This window comes from Antechinus flavipes, chromosome 2, assembly GCF_016432865.1.
Source record: "Antechinus flavipes isolate AdamAnt ecotype Samford, QLD, Australia chromosome 2, AdamAnt_v2, whole genome shotgun sequence".
In the NCBI taxonomy this organism is placed as follows: domain Eukaryota; kingdom Metazoa; phylum Chordata; class Mammalia; order Dasyuromorphia; family Dasyuridae; genus Antechinus; species Antechinus flavipes.
Genome location: NC_067399.1, coordinates 119,791,104 through 119,806,045, shown reverse-complemented (window position 1 = coordinate 119,806,045; position 14,942 = coordinate 119,791,104). Strand labels below are relative to the sequence as shown.

The 14,942-nt window shown below is 31.2% G+C and overlaps 1 protein-coding gene across 7 annotated transcripts in view; it reads left to right on the top strand.

Annotated features, from left to right (window-relative positions):
• ROCK2 (Rho associated coiled-coil containing protein kinase 2) overlaps positions 1-14,942 on the top strand; it is a 134,601-nt gene that overhangs the window by 108,234 nt on the left and 11,425 nt on the right. For 4 of the 7 annotated variants that reach the window (XM_051975421.1, XM_051975423.1, XM_051975425.1 and 1 more), the window contains exons 18-28: positions 1,788-1,948; positions 2,478-2,662; positions 3,870-3,939; positions 5,613-5,716; positions 5,897-6,083; positions 7,653-7,746; positions 7,836-7,930; positions 9,702-9,881; positions 10,284-10,458; positions 10,810-10,986; positions 14,573-14,643. In XM_051975421.1, coding sequence (XP_051831381.1) covers positions 1,788-1,948; positions 2,478-2,662; positions 3,870-3,939; positions 5,613-5,716; positions 5,897-6,083; positions 7,653-7,746; positions 7,836-7,930; positions 9,702-9,881; positions 10,284-10,458; positions 10,810-10,986; positions 14,573-14,643 — 1,499 coding nt within the window. The remainder of the gene's footprint in view (positions 1-1,787; positions 1,949-2,477; positions 2,663-3,869; positions 3,940-5,612; positions 5,717-5,896; positions 6,084-7,652; positions 7,747-7,835; positions 7,931-9,701; positions 9,882-10,283; positions 10,459-10,809; positions 10,987-14,572; positions 14,644-14,942) is intronic. The other 3 variants (XM_051975422.1, XM_051975426.1, XM_051975427.1) reach the window with 3 other exon arrangements.

Sequence of the window (14,942 nt, the reverse complement as noted above, 5' to 3'; positions counted from 1 at the left end):
TTTAGGATATTTTGATGTTTTGTTAGCATCTTTGAAAAAATATTGAACTAGGATTTCAGGGAAAGGTGAAATGGAAACAAGTCTTTATCTCTTCACCATTTCTCATTGTTTAATTTAAATTGTGGTATGATGAAGATTCTAGTCTGGTTTAATCACAGAACAACTTTCATTCAGTGCTGAATATCAGACAAAATTAACTTCTTTATTAAGATCTCACCAAGATAAGAGAGCCAACAAACCCCCAATATATTAAATAAGACAGAATTTCAAGAGCATTGAGAAAACATTTTCAGAATTACTGGATAATACATCCTCTCCAATTATATGTATTTACATTTGGATTTGATAAACTCAGTGTTTTTTGTGAATGTAAACAAAGATAATTTCCATTTAAAGCTTTAAAACCTGGATATTCAGAAATGAGAGGTGGATTGCCACACATCACCATTTAGGCTTTAATATTGAATTTCATTATAATGGAACTATCTAGCTCAAATGAATGTAGCTGTCCAAGAAAAAAGTGGCCATGTCTTACCTAAATACCAGCTAGGCATGGTAAAAGAAAAGATTCCTATTATGTCCAGTATATTCCTGCTCTAGTTGAGGAGAAAGTGATAAAATAAACTTTGCATTGCTGTGATTAGATGTCTTAAGATCAGGTTTTCTCTAGAGGAATGGAAATGATGGGTTTGGATTTCTGTATACATATCTAGAGTAAAATGGTCAGGCTACTTAATTCATCCTCATTTTGAATCATGAATCAGATGAGGTATAGTTCCTTCCTCTAATGCTACCAAAGACAAACATATAATTTTAGTTAAACAGGAACTATTTTGTTTAAGATAGACTCATTTCATATTATGTCGTATGTAATTATAACTGCGTGTAGACAAATTGTAGTTAGGATAAACATCAAAAGATAATTTCATTTATATTGCTAATGCTTCTGTGCAAGCCATAAAAGATTTTTAGGATAAAATAATTTTTGAGTAGAAGGGAAAAGCTGTTTGTGAAAATATATAATAGAAATTATGTAACAAGCATAGGAATGTTTTAACACCAAAATTGGGTTGGGGGTTAGGAGCTACCAGCAAATGGCTTCTACTTTTTTCCAAGCAATTGGGGATGTCAAAATTTTGGAAACCTATTTAAAGAATTATTTAAATTATCTTGGGAAATTATAGGGTTAGACAAACAGAATTCTCACTGACTTGTTCCTGCTAAATTGGATGATTATTGAAATAAAACAAAACTTAAGTGATTTCAGATTATATGAACTAGAAGATTGATGAGAATTTTAAACATTTGGAAATTGAATAGACAAATAGGAATACCTTTTGAAAAATGGACATTAATAATAGTATTCAGACTATTTGCCTTTTATGTAAAATTTTGCATTAAGTTAAAGCTAAATCTCTGTGTTGGGTATGATGCTGCATGTGTATAGTCTCTGCTACAGGAAGAGTCAGATTAGCAGGTCTCTGAAGTTTGGTAGTTCTGAGCTACAATGAGATAATAAGCCAATTGATTGTCTGTACTTGATAGAGTGGCCACCAGAAACAGATTGGCTAGGGAGAGAAAAATCTTGAACCAGACCCAGTCAGAAATAGAACTTAAGCCTTTGAACAGCCCTATAATGCAAGCCTAGATGACTTAAGGAAGCCCAGTGATTTTTTGTTTTTTGTTTTCCCTTTTTAGATTTTTTTTGGTACCCTTCCATTTTGTTCAAATTGATTCATTATTCTAATAATTTCTTCTCTTTCTTTCTCTTTCCCATGCTCCAATAGAAATGGAGAAGAAACTTCTAGAGGAAAGAACTTTAAAGCAAAAGGTGGAAAACCTTCTCTTGGAAGCTGAAAAAAGATGTTCACTGTTAGACTGTGATCTCAAACAATCCCAACAGAAAGTCAACGAACTCTTGAAACAGAAGGACAAACTAAATGAGGATGTAAGAAGGATTTTTATAAGTGTTGAATGTTAAAATTATTTATGTATTTGAAATAATCCCCCTTGGCATGTGCTTCATAATTGTATGAAAATGTATTGTGATATAATACTGTACATCTATTTCAGAAGATTCAGACTGTATGTTGAGAACTTAGATGATAGAATAAAGGGCAAGTAGGACAGAAAACTAGGTTTATATCTTACCTTGCTTATTATCCCTATTTGCAAAGTCAGTATAATCATATGCTACTTACTTAATGGGATTATTATAAAAAAGTACTTTATAAGCCTGAAAGGACTCTTTAAATATCACTACTTATTATTTTCAGTTTCTTTTCAAATTAGTAATTGACTATAAGACCTTTCATTTTGGGAAGAAAAACTTTTCCCCAAAATTTACTTAAATATAACATTGAATGTATAATTAAGAATAACAGGAAGATCTTTGTTCTTTGTCATGTGTCATCTTTATTTGGTAAGGAAGTTACTCATATTTATCTAATGTATCAAGGTGGGACAATGTTTTTTAGGTTAGGAATTTGACCTTAAAAATAGAACAAGAAACACAAAAGCGCTGCCTCACACAAAATGACCTGAAGATGCAAACACAACAAGTCAACACACTGAAAATGTCTGAAAAACAAATGAAACAAGAAAATAATCATCTTATGGAAATCAAAATGAGTCTGGAAAAGCAAAATATTGAACTTCGGAAGTAAGTAAATTTTGGCACCTCTTAAACATCCGGTACCCAATTTTCCTATTCATGGATTGTCCTTAAAATACAGGGTACTTTGGTCAAGCTAGTAAAAAGAAGGATTATTGTGATTTTTGAATAGTTTATGACATTCATTCAAAAGAGCCAAATTTGAAAACCCCTTTTATGTAGTTTTCACAAAAATAGACAGAAATTTAGTATCAGTATTCCTAAGAATTTTCAATGTACTATATAAATGGAAATAAGATAACCAGTTTAATTCCATTTGCTTCAACAGTTATTGGTCAGCTCAAAATAAAGATAAGTGTCTCTCAATTTTTACTAAAATAAAAGTGAATAAAGTGGTTTGTCAGTTTCATTCGAAGGAAATCAGTAGGAGGTTTTCTCTAATCATTGGTGATTGCTCTGATTCTTTAGGTTTTTAAAGTAATACAAAAGCCATGACATTTTAAAATTTAATAGAGAAAAATTCAGTGCTTATTAATCTAAATTACATTAAGGGGGGGTCTCATTGCTTTTCATTACTACTTTAAGATTTATGATGTTTTATTACTATGACCCTTTTAAGTATATAGTAGTGCAAGTATTGTGGTGTGGCTTATTTTTTTTTTTTAATTAGACTTTGGAATATAGTATAGTATATATCAGTATAGTAAGTATTGGGTGAGGAATGTCTTTTGCCAATGTGCATCTGCACCTTTTCTATGAAACTTAAAATCCTAAAAAGTTGCCTGAGATACTAAAAAGTGAGTGATTAAACATGTGGTAAAAGAGAAGTTGAAACTAGGTCTTTTGACCTATAGCTGACTTTTTGTCCACCACTTCACACTGCCATTGACTGTGGATGGGGAAGCTGAGTTTCTCTAAAGTTACCTGGTTATCGAATGACAGAATTGGCATTTCGTATAATGTTAGGATTTCCACTTCTTCATTAGAGCAAAAATTGAGTGAATGGCTGCATCATTTCCTTCTAGCTTTTCATTTAGATTGTTAAAACTAAATTATTAGATTATAGTTTATCCTTTGCATGATTAGCCTTCTGTAAGATACTACCACTAATTAATTGTGGGACCTAAGTCAATTCATTTCACCTCTCTAGAGTCTCATTCTAAAATGAGAGTTGAGCTAGATAATCTCTCCTATGATCATATTGCTATGCATTGTCAGTATATGTGTTATTGAATATGAATTAATGTTGTAATAGAGAACGGCAAGATGCAGATGGACAAATGAAAGAGCTCCAAGATCAGCTTGAAGCAGAACAATATTTCTCAGTAAGTACCAAATATTTCCATTGAAAAGCTGTCTCATATTTTTGGTTGATAGGACTTTTTATGCTTTCTATGAAGCTGAAAGATAGAGTGTTTTTGTTTTTTGTTTTTTTTTTTGGTTTGTTTTTTTAACCTGTGGAATAATCATTCCCATAGATTTAAGTTAAAAATGTTTTACCAGGCCAAATTTTATTTTACATAGCTTACTATTCCCTACAAGTTGGGGGGGGGGGGGGGGAGAGGAGGGGGGAAAGGGAGGAAATCACTAGAAATAATGTAGTCGTTGAGAGTTTCGTTTGTTTATTTTTAATGAAAAAGTTCGCAGTACTAATGATATTTTTGGCCATTATCAATAGGATATGTTTCTACAGCCCTTCCCAATATCTTCCCACTATGAAATTAATAGTGGTATATGTGTACTAACACATATGTACTCTTTGTTCTAGAATTCTTTGTTGGGCTTTGGCTATACACACATTGAAAATAACCCCAAAGGTTAACTTCAAAAAAATCAATGTACATAAATCATTTTATTGATCTTAATTTCCTAAGAAATAACTTCAAACAATGAATAGTTATAAAGTCTTAAAAACTGGAAAATCCTCTTTGACTGATCTAGTCCTTCTAAACGTAAACATATGGATGGATATATATATAATTTCATTAGTTTTTTTTCCCTTATTAAAAATCAGTTGTTTGATTTTATTACCATTCACTAAGATGAATGTACCAACTTTGAGGTATGACTAAATCTAAATGTCTTAGGGAAGTTTTAAAGAGGATTCTAATTACAAAGATTAGTATGGTTGGTAAGTCATGTGACGAAGAGGAAAAAGCAGTGATTTAGACCAAAATTTTTCCTAGTTAATGGTATAGTTGTATCACAGACACTTTTACTTATAATTTGAAAACAGATGCAAAAATTACATGCCACCCAATTAATTTTTCTTATTAAATGTACATTTCTAAATTGTGAAAATGAATTCTTTATACTATCCAAAGTTCAGCTTTTGTTTTAATAAGTATTTAATTCAGAAATCATTTAAAAATGGAAAGAAATTGAATTGGAAGAATTTCAAAGAAAAGGAATTGGAAATAATTCAAAAGTCAGTCCAACCCATATCTGAACAAGAATTCCTTCTACAGCAGTTATAATAAGTAGTCATCTAGTCTTCACTTAAAGACTTTGAAGTTACAGAGAATTCATTGACTGCAGATTCAACAGATGTTACTTTTGGACAGTTGTAACATTACAGAGTTTTCTCTAATATCAAGCCACAATGTGCTTCTGCCACTTTGAACTATTATTTCTAATTGTACACTTTAGTATTTCAAAACATCGCCATTAGACAAGACCCATCTAACTGCATTCACCAAACATCTTCTGAGTCAAATACCCAGAAATAGAAATAGCCTATTAGCCCATCAAAACTTTTCTGCTATAATCCTTGAATCATGTGACATAGGTATCTCCTACCTAAGGGACATTTTGCTGAAATCATAGCTCCATAGACCATTTCTAGGTCCTAGAAAAGTACTATTAGCCAGTTGTTTTTTTTTTGACCATAGGGAGACTAAGGACATCTTGAGTCGTCCTAAAAATAGAAAGTTAAGTCTTATTCTTTGTGAAAGCAATTATTGCTTTTTACATTTTGTTCTTATATTTTGAAATTTAGACTCTATATAAAACACAAGTTCGAGAGCTTAAAGAAGAATGTCAAGAGAAGACCAAGCTTTGCAAAGAAATGCAGCAGAAGAGCCAGGAATTACAGGATGAAAGGTGAGGGTTAAATTCTGTTCTCCAACAAGACAAGAAGGAGCACGAAAAGAAAACTAAAGCAAAGCTGAATTCATAGTCACTCAGCACGCATTTATTACACACCTACTATGTTCTAGGCACTGGGTTAGGCACAAACAAAATGTATGTTTCTGTTATATTGCTGTATCTCTAAAAATACAGGGACTCCTTGGCTGCACAACTTGAGATCACCTTGACAAAAGCCGACTCAGAACAGCTAGCTCGTTCTATTGCTGAAGAACAGTATTCTGATTTGGAAAAAGAGAAGATCATGAAAGAGTTGGAAATTAAAGAGATGATGGCTCGACACAAACAAGAACTTGCAGAAAAAGATGCTACAATAGCATCTGTAAGTAAATTATCTCTCTTAAAAATTTTAATTTAGTAAAGTTGATATTATTCCATGATAAATCTTTTCCAGAGAAATTGTAAAAATTTTACAGTTCTAAGCAAATATTACTTATTTAACTCTTAACTCCCTCATAATAATGCAGTAAAAATTTGAGGAATAACCTGAACAAATACAATGTAGTTGCAGAGAAATCTGGCAGTGATCTAATCTAAGAACAGAACATTATCTTAGAATTAGAGGAGACCTAAATTTGAAACTAATTTTGATATTTACTTTTGGTGTGGTCCCAAGTAATTCATTTATGTGAGATTTACTTTTCTTGTCTTTTAAATAAGGCTAATTATATATAGTCTCCCTTAAAAATAGAGTGGAAAGTACTTTGTAAATCACAAAGTACTGTATAAGTGAAGTATATTATCCTTATGAAGTAAGGAAATTTTATGTTTATTTTTCTCCAAAAGCATATTTTTAAAAGAACCTTTAAGCTAGTTTGGGAATGTTAGGAAAAAAAAAAAAACTAAGCAAAACTTAATTACTTTATATAAGCAAATCACTTTTTTTTCCTCCATCCATTCTTAGAATAACACCAAAGTGTACCTAAATAAAAATAAAAAAAATTATTTCATTAAAGCAGTATAGCAATTTTTGTTAATTTTCAGTGAAATTTAGAACTCAGTCCATCAAATTCTTCTCAATTATGTTTATTTACTGCCCCCCCCTTTTTTTAATATTATTACTGCTAAATCACATATTATAAATGTATTTGATACTGCATATCACAAAAGAGAGAAGCTTTGATCTGTCGTTCTCATTAAAGCTGTAAGGAAGAGGTATGGATGGAGATGGATGAAAGATTAAAGGATAAAATGTTTTTGTTGTAGGATAGCTAGGTGGTGAAGTCAGGAGAACCTGTGTTCAAATCTAGTCTCATACACTTAACACTTCCTAGTTGTGTGACCCTGGGCAAGTCACTTAACCCCAGTTGCTTCAGCAAAAACACAAACAAAAAAAAGTTTTTATTGTTTGCTCAATTTTGTCTGAACTTTGTGCCCTTATAAAATATTTTTAGAAAATGTATGAATAAAGCAAATTATTAGAAGTAAGAGAAAATTTACACACACAGTCTGAATAGTGCTAGGCTTAAAATATAAAGGCAGAAAATTTTATTTGGAACCCAAGAGATTTAGGGTTATGGTTCTCAAACACTTAATATTTTTTCAAGCCACTTCTGAGATACCCAGAAATGATCTTATTCATATGGTTGCTACTTTTCCCCTCCTCCAAGAAGCCTACTTGAAGTCAAAAGTCACATAATTTTATTTCCAAAATCTGTACAGTTTTGAGATCAGAGGAATCTTCGTTAGGTTATAACATGTATTTTAGTGAGAAAAAGAAATTTGAATAGTAGCATTTTTACTGGAAACAGACTGAGAGAGGTAAAAATGAGTTTCCAAAAGTTTCCTCCAAAGAAGGAATAGAATAGAAGTGACAAATGAAAATATAAAAGTTTTAGCAGTTAATTAGAATTTAAGGAATTTTACTTTTTTTTTTTTTTCCATTTTCTAGCTTGAGGAAGCTAATAGGACACTAACTAGTGATGTGGCTAATCTTGCAAATGAGAAGGAAGAACTAAATAATAAAGTTAAAGAAGTCCAAGAACGTATGTATTGATTAGAATTAAAATATATTTTTATTCTGCTTAAGAGTTTATTTTAAAGAAAATTTTATAAGCAAAATTTTTATTTTCAGAAATCTCAAGGTTGAAAGATGAAGAAACAAATATATCAGTTATTAAAACACAATTTGAGAAACAACTATTAAATGAGAGAACACTGAAAACTCAGGTAAGTACAATAAAAAATATAAGTATATTCTGGATGTTTGTCTATTTTATGCTAATTTTTTGTGGGTAATGAAACCTTTATAACATATATATTTTTATAAGCTTTTAATAAAGGCTCAGTGTGATGTAGAGGTTATTTCCAGTATGTTATTTATGACATAACTGTATTTAATTTAATTTAATTTGATCCTTTTCCTATATAGATAGTCATGGAGTAAAACTGTGATTTATTGAGTTGAAATCAGTTATCTTTATTAGATTAAAAATCTTAATGTTTTTATTGTAAACTCATTTAACTTTTTCTGTTTGAGAATTTATATAGTGACTTAGGTCTGCATGGAGGATTTGTGTTAGTATTTCAAAGAAAGTATTTTTCACAGAAGACTTAAATCTGAACCTTTAAAGTTCATCTTAATCTTCATCTTCATTTCATAAGTAGAAAACATTCCAAAATCCATGCAAAGATAGTTTTCAACATTCACCCCCCACAAAACCTAATGTTTCAAATTTCTCTCCCCTCTCTTCCTCCCTCTTCCCACTCTAAACAGAAAAGTAATCCAACATAGCTCAAATATGTGCATTTCTTCTAAACATATTTCCACATTTATCATGCTCCACAAGAAAAATCAGATCAAAAGGGGAGAAAGGGGAAAAAAAAAAAAAAGCAAGGAAACAACAACAAAAAGCAAAGGTGAAAATATTATGTCATGATTCATGCTCAATTCCTTTAGTCCTCTCTCTGGATTCTGATGGCTCTCTCCATCACAAGTCTATTGGAATTAGCCTGAATTACTTCATTGGTAAAAAGAGCCACATCCATCAAGGTTGATCATTACATAATCTTATTGTTGCTATGTATAATGTTCTCCTGGTTCTACTCATTTTACTTACCATCAGTTCTTCTCTCTCCAGGCCTTTATGAAATCATCCTGCTGATTGTTTCTTATAAAACAATAATATTCCATAACATTCATATACATAACTTATTCAACTATTCTCTAGCAGATGGAGATCAGTGATGAGTGAGATTTTCACTCATTTTCCAATTCCTTGCTACCACAAAAAGGGCTGCTACAAGCATTTTTACACCTGTAGTTCTTTTTCCCTTTTTTATGTTCTCTTTGGGATACAGGACCAGTAGAAACACTGCTGGATCAAAGATATACACAATTTGAGAGTCTCTTGGGCATAGTTCCAAATTGCTCTCCAGAACGGTTGAATTAGTTCACAACTTGACCGACAATGTATTAGTGTCCCAGGATAAAACAAGTCTTGAGAAGTGAAGTGGCTTGTTTTGGAACAGTTCAGTTGTTGAATGTTGATCAAGCTTAGTTCCCTTAAAATTTTTTTTTAAACTATTGACCATTCGACATGCTCTTAAGTTGATAAGTGTTGATGAGTTTCAGATAAAGCTTCTTTTATGAAAGAAGAAAATGGAGATTTTTCTCTTGTAGAAGTATTATTCTTTGAAGAATTAAAAGTGGTACCAGTCCTGTCTTGAAACAGTTAATGCTAGAACTCTTAGAATACTTCTAAGGGATAGCAACAGGGTTTTGGTGGGGACATAATTGAGAGCAAATGAAGGTAACTGGAATTTACATATTCCAGTACTTAAAATGACCAAAGAATAAAGGCATCTTATTTAAAAAGTTGTAGATAGTATTTTATGGTTTATTATGTGATATGGAGGATGTTACAAATATTTGTACAATGGATAGTGGGCTATATGGAAAACAATAGACAGCAAACAGTTTTACTTTTGTCCTTTCTAGGCTGTGAATAAATTGGCTGAGATTATGAATCGAAAAGAACCTCCCAGGCGTGGTGCTGACACAGATGTGAGAAGGAAAGAGAAGGAGAACAGAAAGCTACATATGGAACTAAAATCAGAACGTGAAAAATTAACTCAGCAAATGATCAAATATCAGAAAGAATTAAATGAAATGCAAGCTGTAAGAATTGTTTTTTGGGAAATTTTCTTGGTGGTTGGATAGCACTTCAAAGTTTTTGTATATTTTATTTTTCATTGCTAGTCTGTTTCAGAAAATATTGCTTCAAGAATAAATAAGCTAATTAAATAAGTTATATGTCACATGTAGGGCAATGAGTCATAACAAATAGAATGCTGAGGTCAGATCTCACTCCCTTCCCTTTCTGAAACCATTTATGTGTTCTAAGACACTGACCTACAAGTCATTTAACCTGTGTGCTGCACGCGTTGTCTACTTAAGTTATGGACAAGTTGTTACTTTATATTGGTAGAGTGCATGCACAATCCAAACACATACACACACCCTCTTTTTACATATTATCATATGTAACTTTAAGCAAAAATGAACTTTTTTCTTTTACAGCAAATAGCTGAAGAAAGCCAAATTCGAATTGAATTGCAAATGACTCTGGACAGTAAAGACAGTGATATTGAACAGCTTCGATCACAACTCCAGGCCTTACATATTGGCCTGGATAGTTCCAGTATAGGTAGTGGACCAGGAGAAGCTGAGGCAGATGATGGGTTCCCAGGTACAGGTTTGTTTTCAGTGCTTTTAATTATTTTTATAAAAAGACTTATGACCCAGAATCAAAATCATATAATTGATTATCTCAAGGCTTGTGACACTTTTTTTTTCCAGCTAGGTGTCAATGCCAGGAAATTTATATATATAGGTAAACATATTTTAGTTTTATCATTTTCCATCATTTAATTTTTTTTTGATACTTCTAATATTTTTTAAAAAGGAAAACTAATTTACTTTCACTTTTATTTTAATAGCTTGTATAATGTATTAACTAATTTTTTAAAAGCTGTTCAGTGTCTGATTTTTATGTTAACTTTTTTTTTTTTTTACACTTTTCCTTTCTTTTATGTTGGGTATTTAGTCCATATTACTCAGTCACATACTATGGAATCCATGTCTTTCACCTATCAACGTTCTTCTACCTCTCTCAATATTGCTACTAAGCCTTCCAGTTCTCACATGCTTCTCGACTCTGATTCTGACTCAGAGGAAGAATCCTTATCTTGTGCACCCATTTCTTCGGAACCTGATAGTGCAGGTGACATCCTGAAAACCATTTCACTTATGGATTGTTTTTTCTCCTTCTAACTTCATTACTGTTGAAACATTTTCATAATATTATATCCACTAACTCTTATAGACTTTCATTAGACCTACTAAAAATGCTACATGCACAAAGAATTATTATTTAAATATTTTTCTAACCTATTAATCCTAAAATAGATTTTAAAACTCAATTCGTTTTCCAACTTGCTACCATGCGGAAAGTGGAGTGTCTTGATTTTGCAAGAGAAATAGGAAAATGGCATGGCTTCAAAGCTCCTGGAATTTCTGAGTTATTTTCAGACAAATGAATATGAATGTTAATATTTGATCACAGTTTAAAGATACAGAACTTTTTTTGTGATCAATACATGCACACAATAAGCATATTCAGTACTTAAACCTCAGCTTAGTGGGACCGGATACTATGAGGGATTATGAAAGAATTACTATGTGGTCTGTGCACTAAAAGAGCTTACAACCTAATGGGGAGAAGATAGGTAAACATTTCAGTATTTTAACAGGGATTTATATTCCTATGTATAGTCTATTTACATATATGGATCATATGTTGTGGTAGTTTTATGAGTTAATGAGTTTGCTCTGGTGGAGAAAAAAATATTCTTCACCCAAAGGCTTTAATCCTTTGATCATCAGCTTTTCTTAATTTAGCTGTGCTGGTCCTTAGATACAGATACTTTCTATCACTAGGGTATACTGGAAACTTTTGCAGTTTGCTAGATAGAACTTATATTCTACTGTCATAACCTTCATGTATCCAGGATCTCCACCAGATATGTGAGACATTGAAATAGGACTTGACTGGAGGATGGCATAAACACATAAAACATATGTGTGTATACACACATATAATCCAAGGCAGTATGTGATTGAGTACATAAATATTTAGCTGTGAGAGTTTAATTTTAGATCAATTTTAATGAATTGATCTAATGAATTTTGTCAAGTGAAATAACTGCAGTGAAATGCATTTGTTCTTTTCATTTTCTCCTAATAGTTTTTCCTCATTCCTTATTAAGATAATTCCTATAAAACATTAAGAAAATGCCATTTTAAAGTACCAACTTTGATTTTTTTTTTAAGTAAAATATTATTTAATCCTGAAATTATAAGATTATCTGGTATCTTTGGTTATCTGGCCTCTTTGTTTCAGTAAGTGATGAGGTCTAAATAATACCAGGGATTAAAACTATCTGTTTATGATAGTATTTCCTTTTAAAACTTTAGTGGGGTTCTATATTTTGCAAAATCTCTATACTCATGTCATTTTTTTGTTTAAAAAAAAAAAAACAACAAAAACTATGAATGAATGGCAACTTCCTTTTTTTATTTTCATGTCCAGTGTTTTCCAGCCTTTTATTGATAAATGTTTTAGTTTTTAAAGGTATATTATCTTCAATGGAAAGGTCTATTACAACTGAAGTTAAGTATTTCCAACATGATAGTTATTTTTTCCCTGCACTTAATAGTATTTTATTTTTTCCAATTACATATAGTCTTCAACATTCATTTTTGAATTCTGATGGCATTTTCCATCCAAAATCTGTTGGAATTGTCTTGGATCACTGTAGTTGCTAAGAAGAGCTAAATCTATTATAGTTGATTGTCATACTATCTTGCTGTTATTATGTATAGTTTCCCGATTCTGCTCATTTCATTCATCATCAGTTCATATTAGTCTTTTCAGGTTTTTCTGAAATCAGCTGTTCATCATTACTTACAGAACAATAGTATTCTATTACATTGGAATGCCACAACTTATTCAACAATTCCCTAACTGAAGCACATCCATTCAATTTCTAGTTTGTTGCTACCACAAAAAAAAAGTTGCTATAAACATTTTTGCATATGTAGTTTCTTTTTCCTCTTTTATGATCTCTTTGAGATAATAGACCTAGTAGGGGCACTGGATCAAAGGGTATATGCACAGTATGCCCTTCAGGCATAAATCCAAATTGCTCTCCAGAATGATTGGATCAATTCACAACTCCACCAGCAATGCAATTAGTGTACCAGTTTTCCCACATCCTGTTCATTTTTCATTATCTTTTCCTGTCATTTTAACCAATTTGATAGCTATGAGGTGGTATCTTAATTGTTTTTGTTGCCATTTCTTATCAATAGTAATTTAGAACATTTTTTTATATGATGTCTTTAATTTCCTCATCTGTTCATATCATTTGACCAGTTATCAATTGGAGAATGACTGATTCTTATATATTTGAGTCAGTTCTACATATTTAAAAAATTAGTCCTGATTCAGAAACAATGGTTGTAAATATCATTTTCCAACTTTCTGCTTCCCCTCTAGTCTTGGCTGCATTAGTTGTGTTTCTGTAAACATTTTAAATTTAATCAGAATTATCTATTTTGTATTTTCAAATGTTTTCTATTTCTTATTTGGTCATGAATTCCTCCTTTATCTACAGATTTGACAGGTAAACTATCTCTTGCTCTCCTAAATTGCTATCACTTTTTATGTCTAAATTATGAACCTATTTTGACCTCATCTTTGTATAAGGTATGAGATGTTGGTCTATGACTGGTTTCTGCCATACCATTTTTAAGTTTTCCTAGCAATTTTTGTCACATAATGAGCTTTTATTCCACAAGTTGGAGTTTTTGGAATTATCAAACAGTAAATTAGATTACTGATGGGTGTGCCATATGTACTTAGTCATATGCCACTCTTATTTCTTAGCCAGTACCAATGGTTTTGATGAGTGCTGCTTTATAATACAATTTTACATCTAGCCTAAGATCAAGGCCATCTTCCTTTGCATTTTTCCCCCATTGATTTTCTTGATATTCTTGACCTTTTGTTCTTGCAGATGAATTTTGTTGTAATTTTTTTTAACTCTATAAAATAAATTTTTGGCAATTTGATTGGTATGGCTCTAAATAAGTAGATTAATTTAGGTTGCATTGTCATTTTCATTATATTAGCTTGGCCTACCCATGAGCAATTGATATTTTTTCAATTGTTTAGATGATAAATATTTTAATAGTATTTTATTTTTCCAAATGCGTGCATAAAGGAAATTGTATTTTCCAAATACAAGATAATTTTCAACATTAATCGACATTCGTCTTTGCAAAATTTTGTGTTTCAAATTTTTCTCCCTTTCCTCCTCTCCAAATTAGCAAACAATCCAGTATAGATTAAATATGTGCAATTCTTCTAAACATATTTCCATATTCATCATGCTGCACAAATAAAATGTTAAGTATTTAAGGAAATATGCCATCAAAATATGATTATAGTTACTAGTTTGCTAATGCTTTCCCAATATCACAAATGCATTTTTAGACAAGTTCCACAGGACTTCTTGCCTGAATTAAAAGAACTATAAGATGCAAGTCTTATTTTCATTGTAATGCTCTTTTTGAAATATTTTTATTTGCTTATAACAACTATATTTATGGATTTGTAAAAAAATGTAATCATAAACATTGAAGAACAGATTAATCTTGCTTTATGATAACTAGATGGAAATCCTACATCAATAAAACTTAGAAAATATTTGTTTTTTGATTTATCATTCTTTATTTGTCTGCAGAATCAAGATTAGAGGGATGGCTTTCATTGCCCGTACGAAACAACACAAAGAAGTTTGGATGGGTTAAAAAGGTAATTTAGTACTATATGGTTAGAAATTATAGCATTATTTTCCTAAAAATAGTTTATAGGCCTCTTGCACATTTTATATAATCTTTGAGTTCTCCTTTAGTTATGATTCTTTTTTGGTCCAGACCTTGAAAAGTGTTCATTATAAGAAGATTTATATATTAGCTGCTAATCACAAAAATTAATTGTGTTGTTTGCAAAGTGCAGTTGTAGCAAATGAGTTTGTACAGTGACTTTGCTGCAGAAAGGGACCATTGCACATTCCAAATTAGCTTCAATTCTTCTTAATTAGAAAATCATTG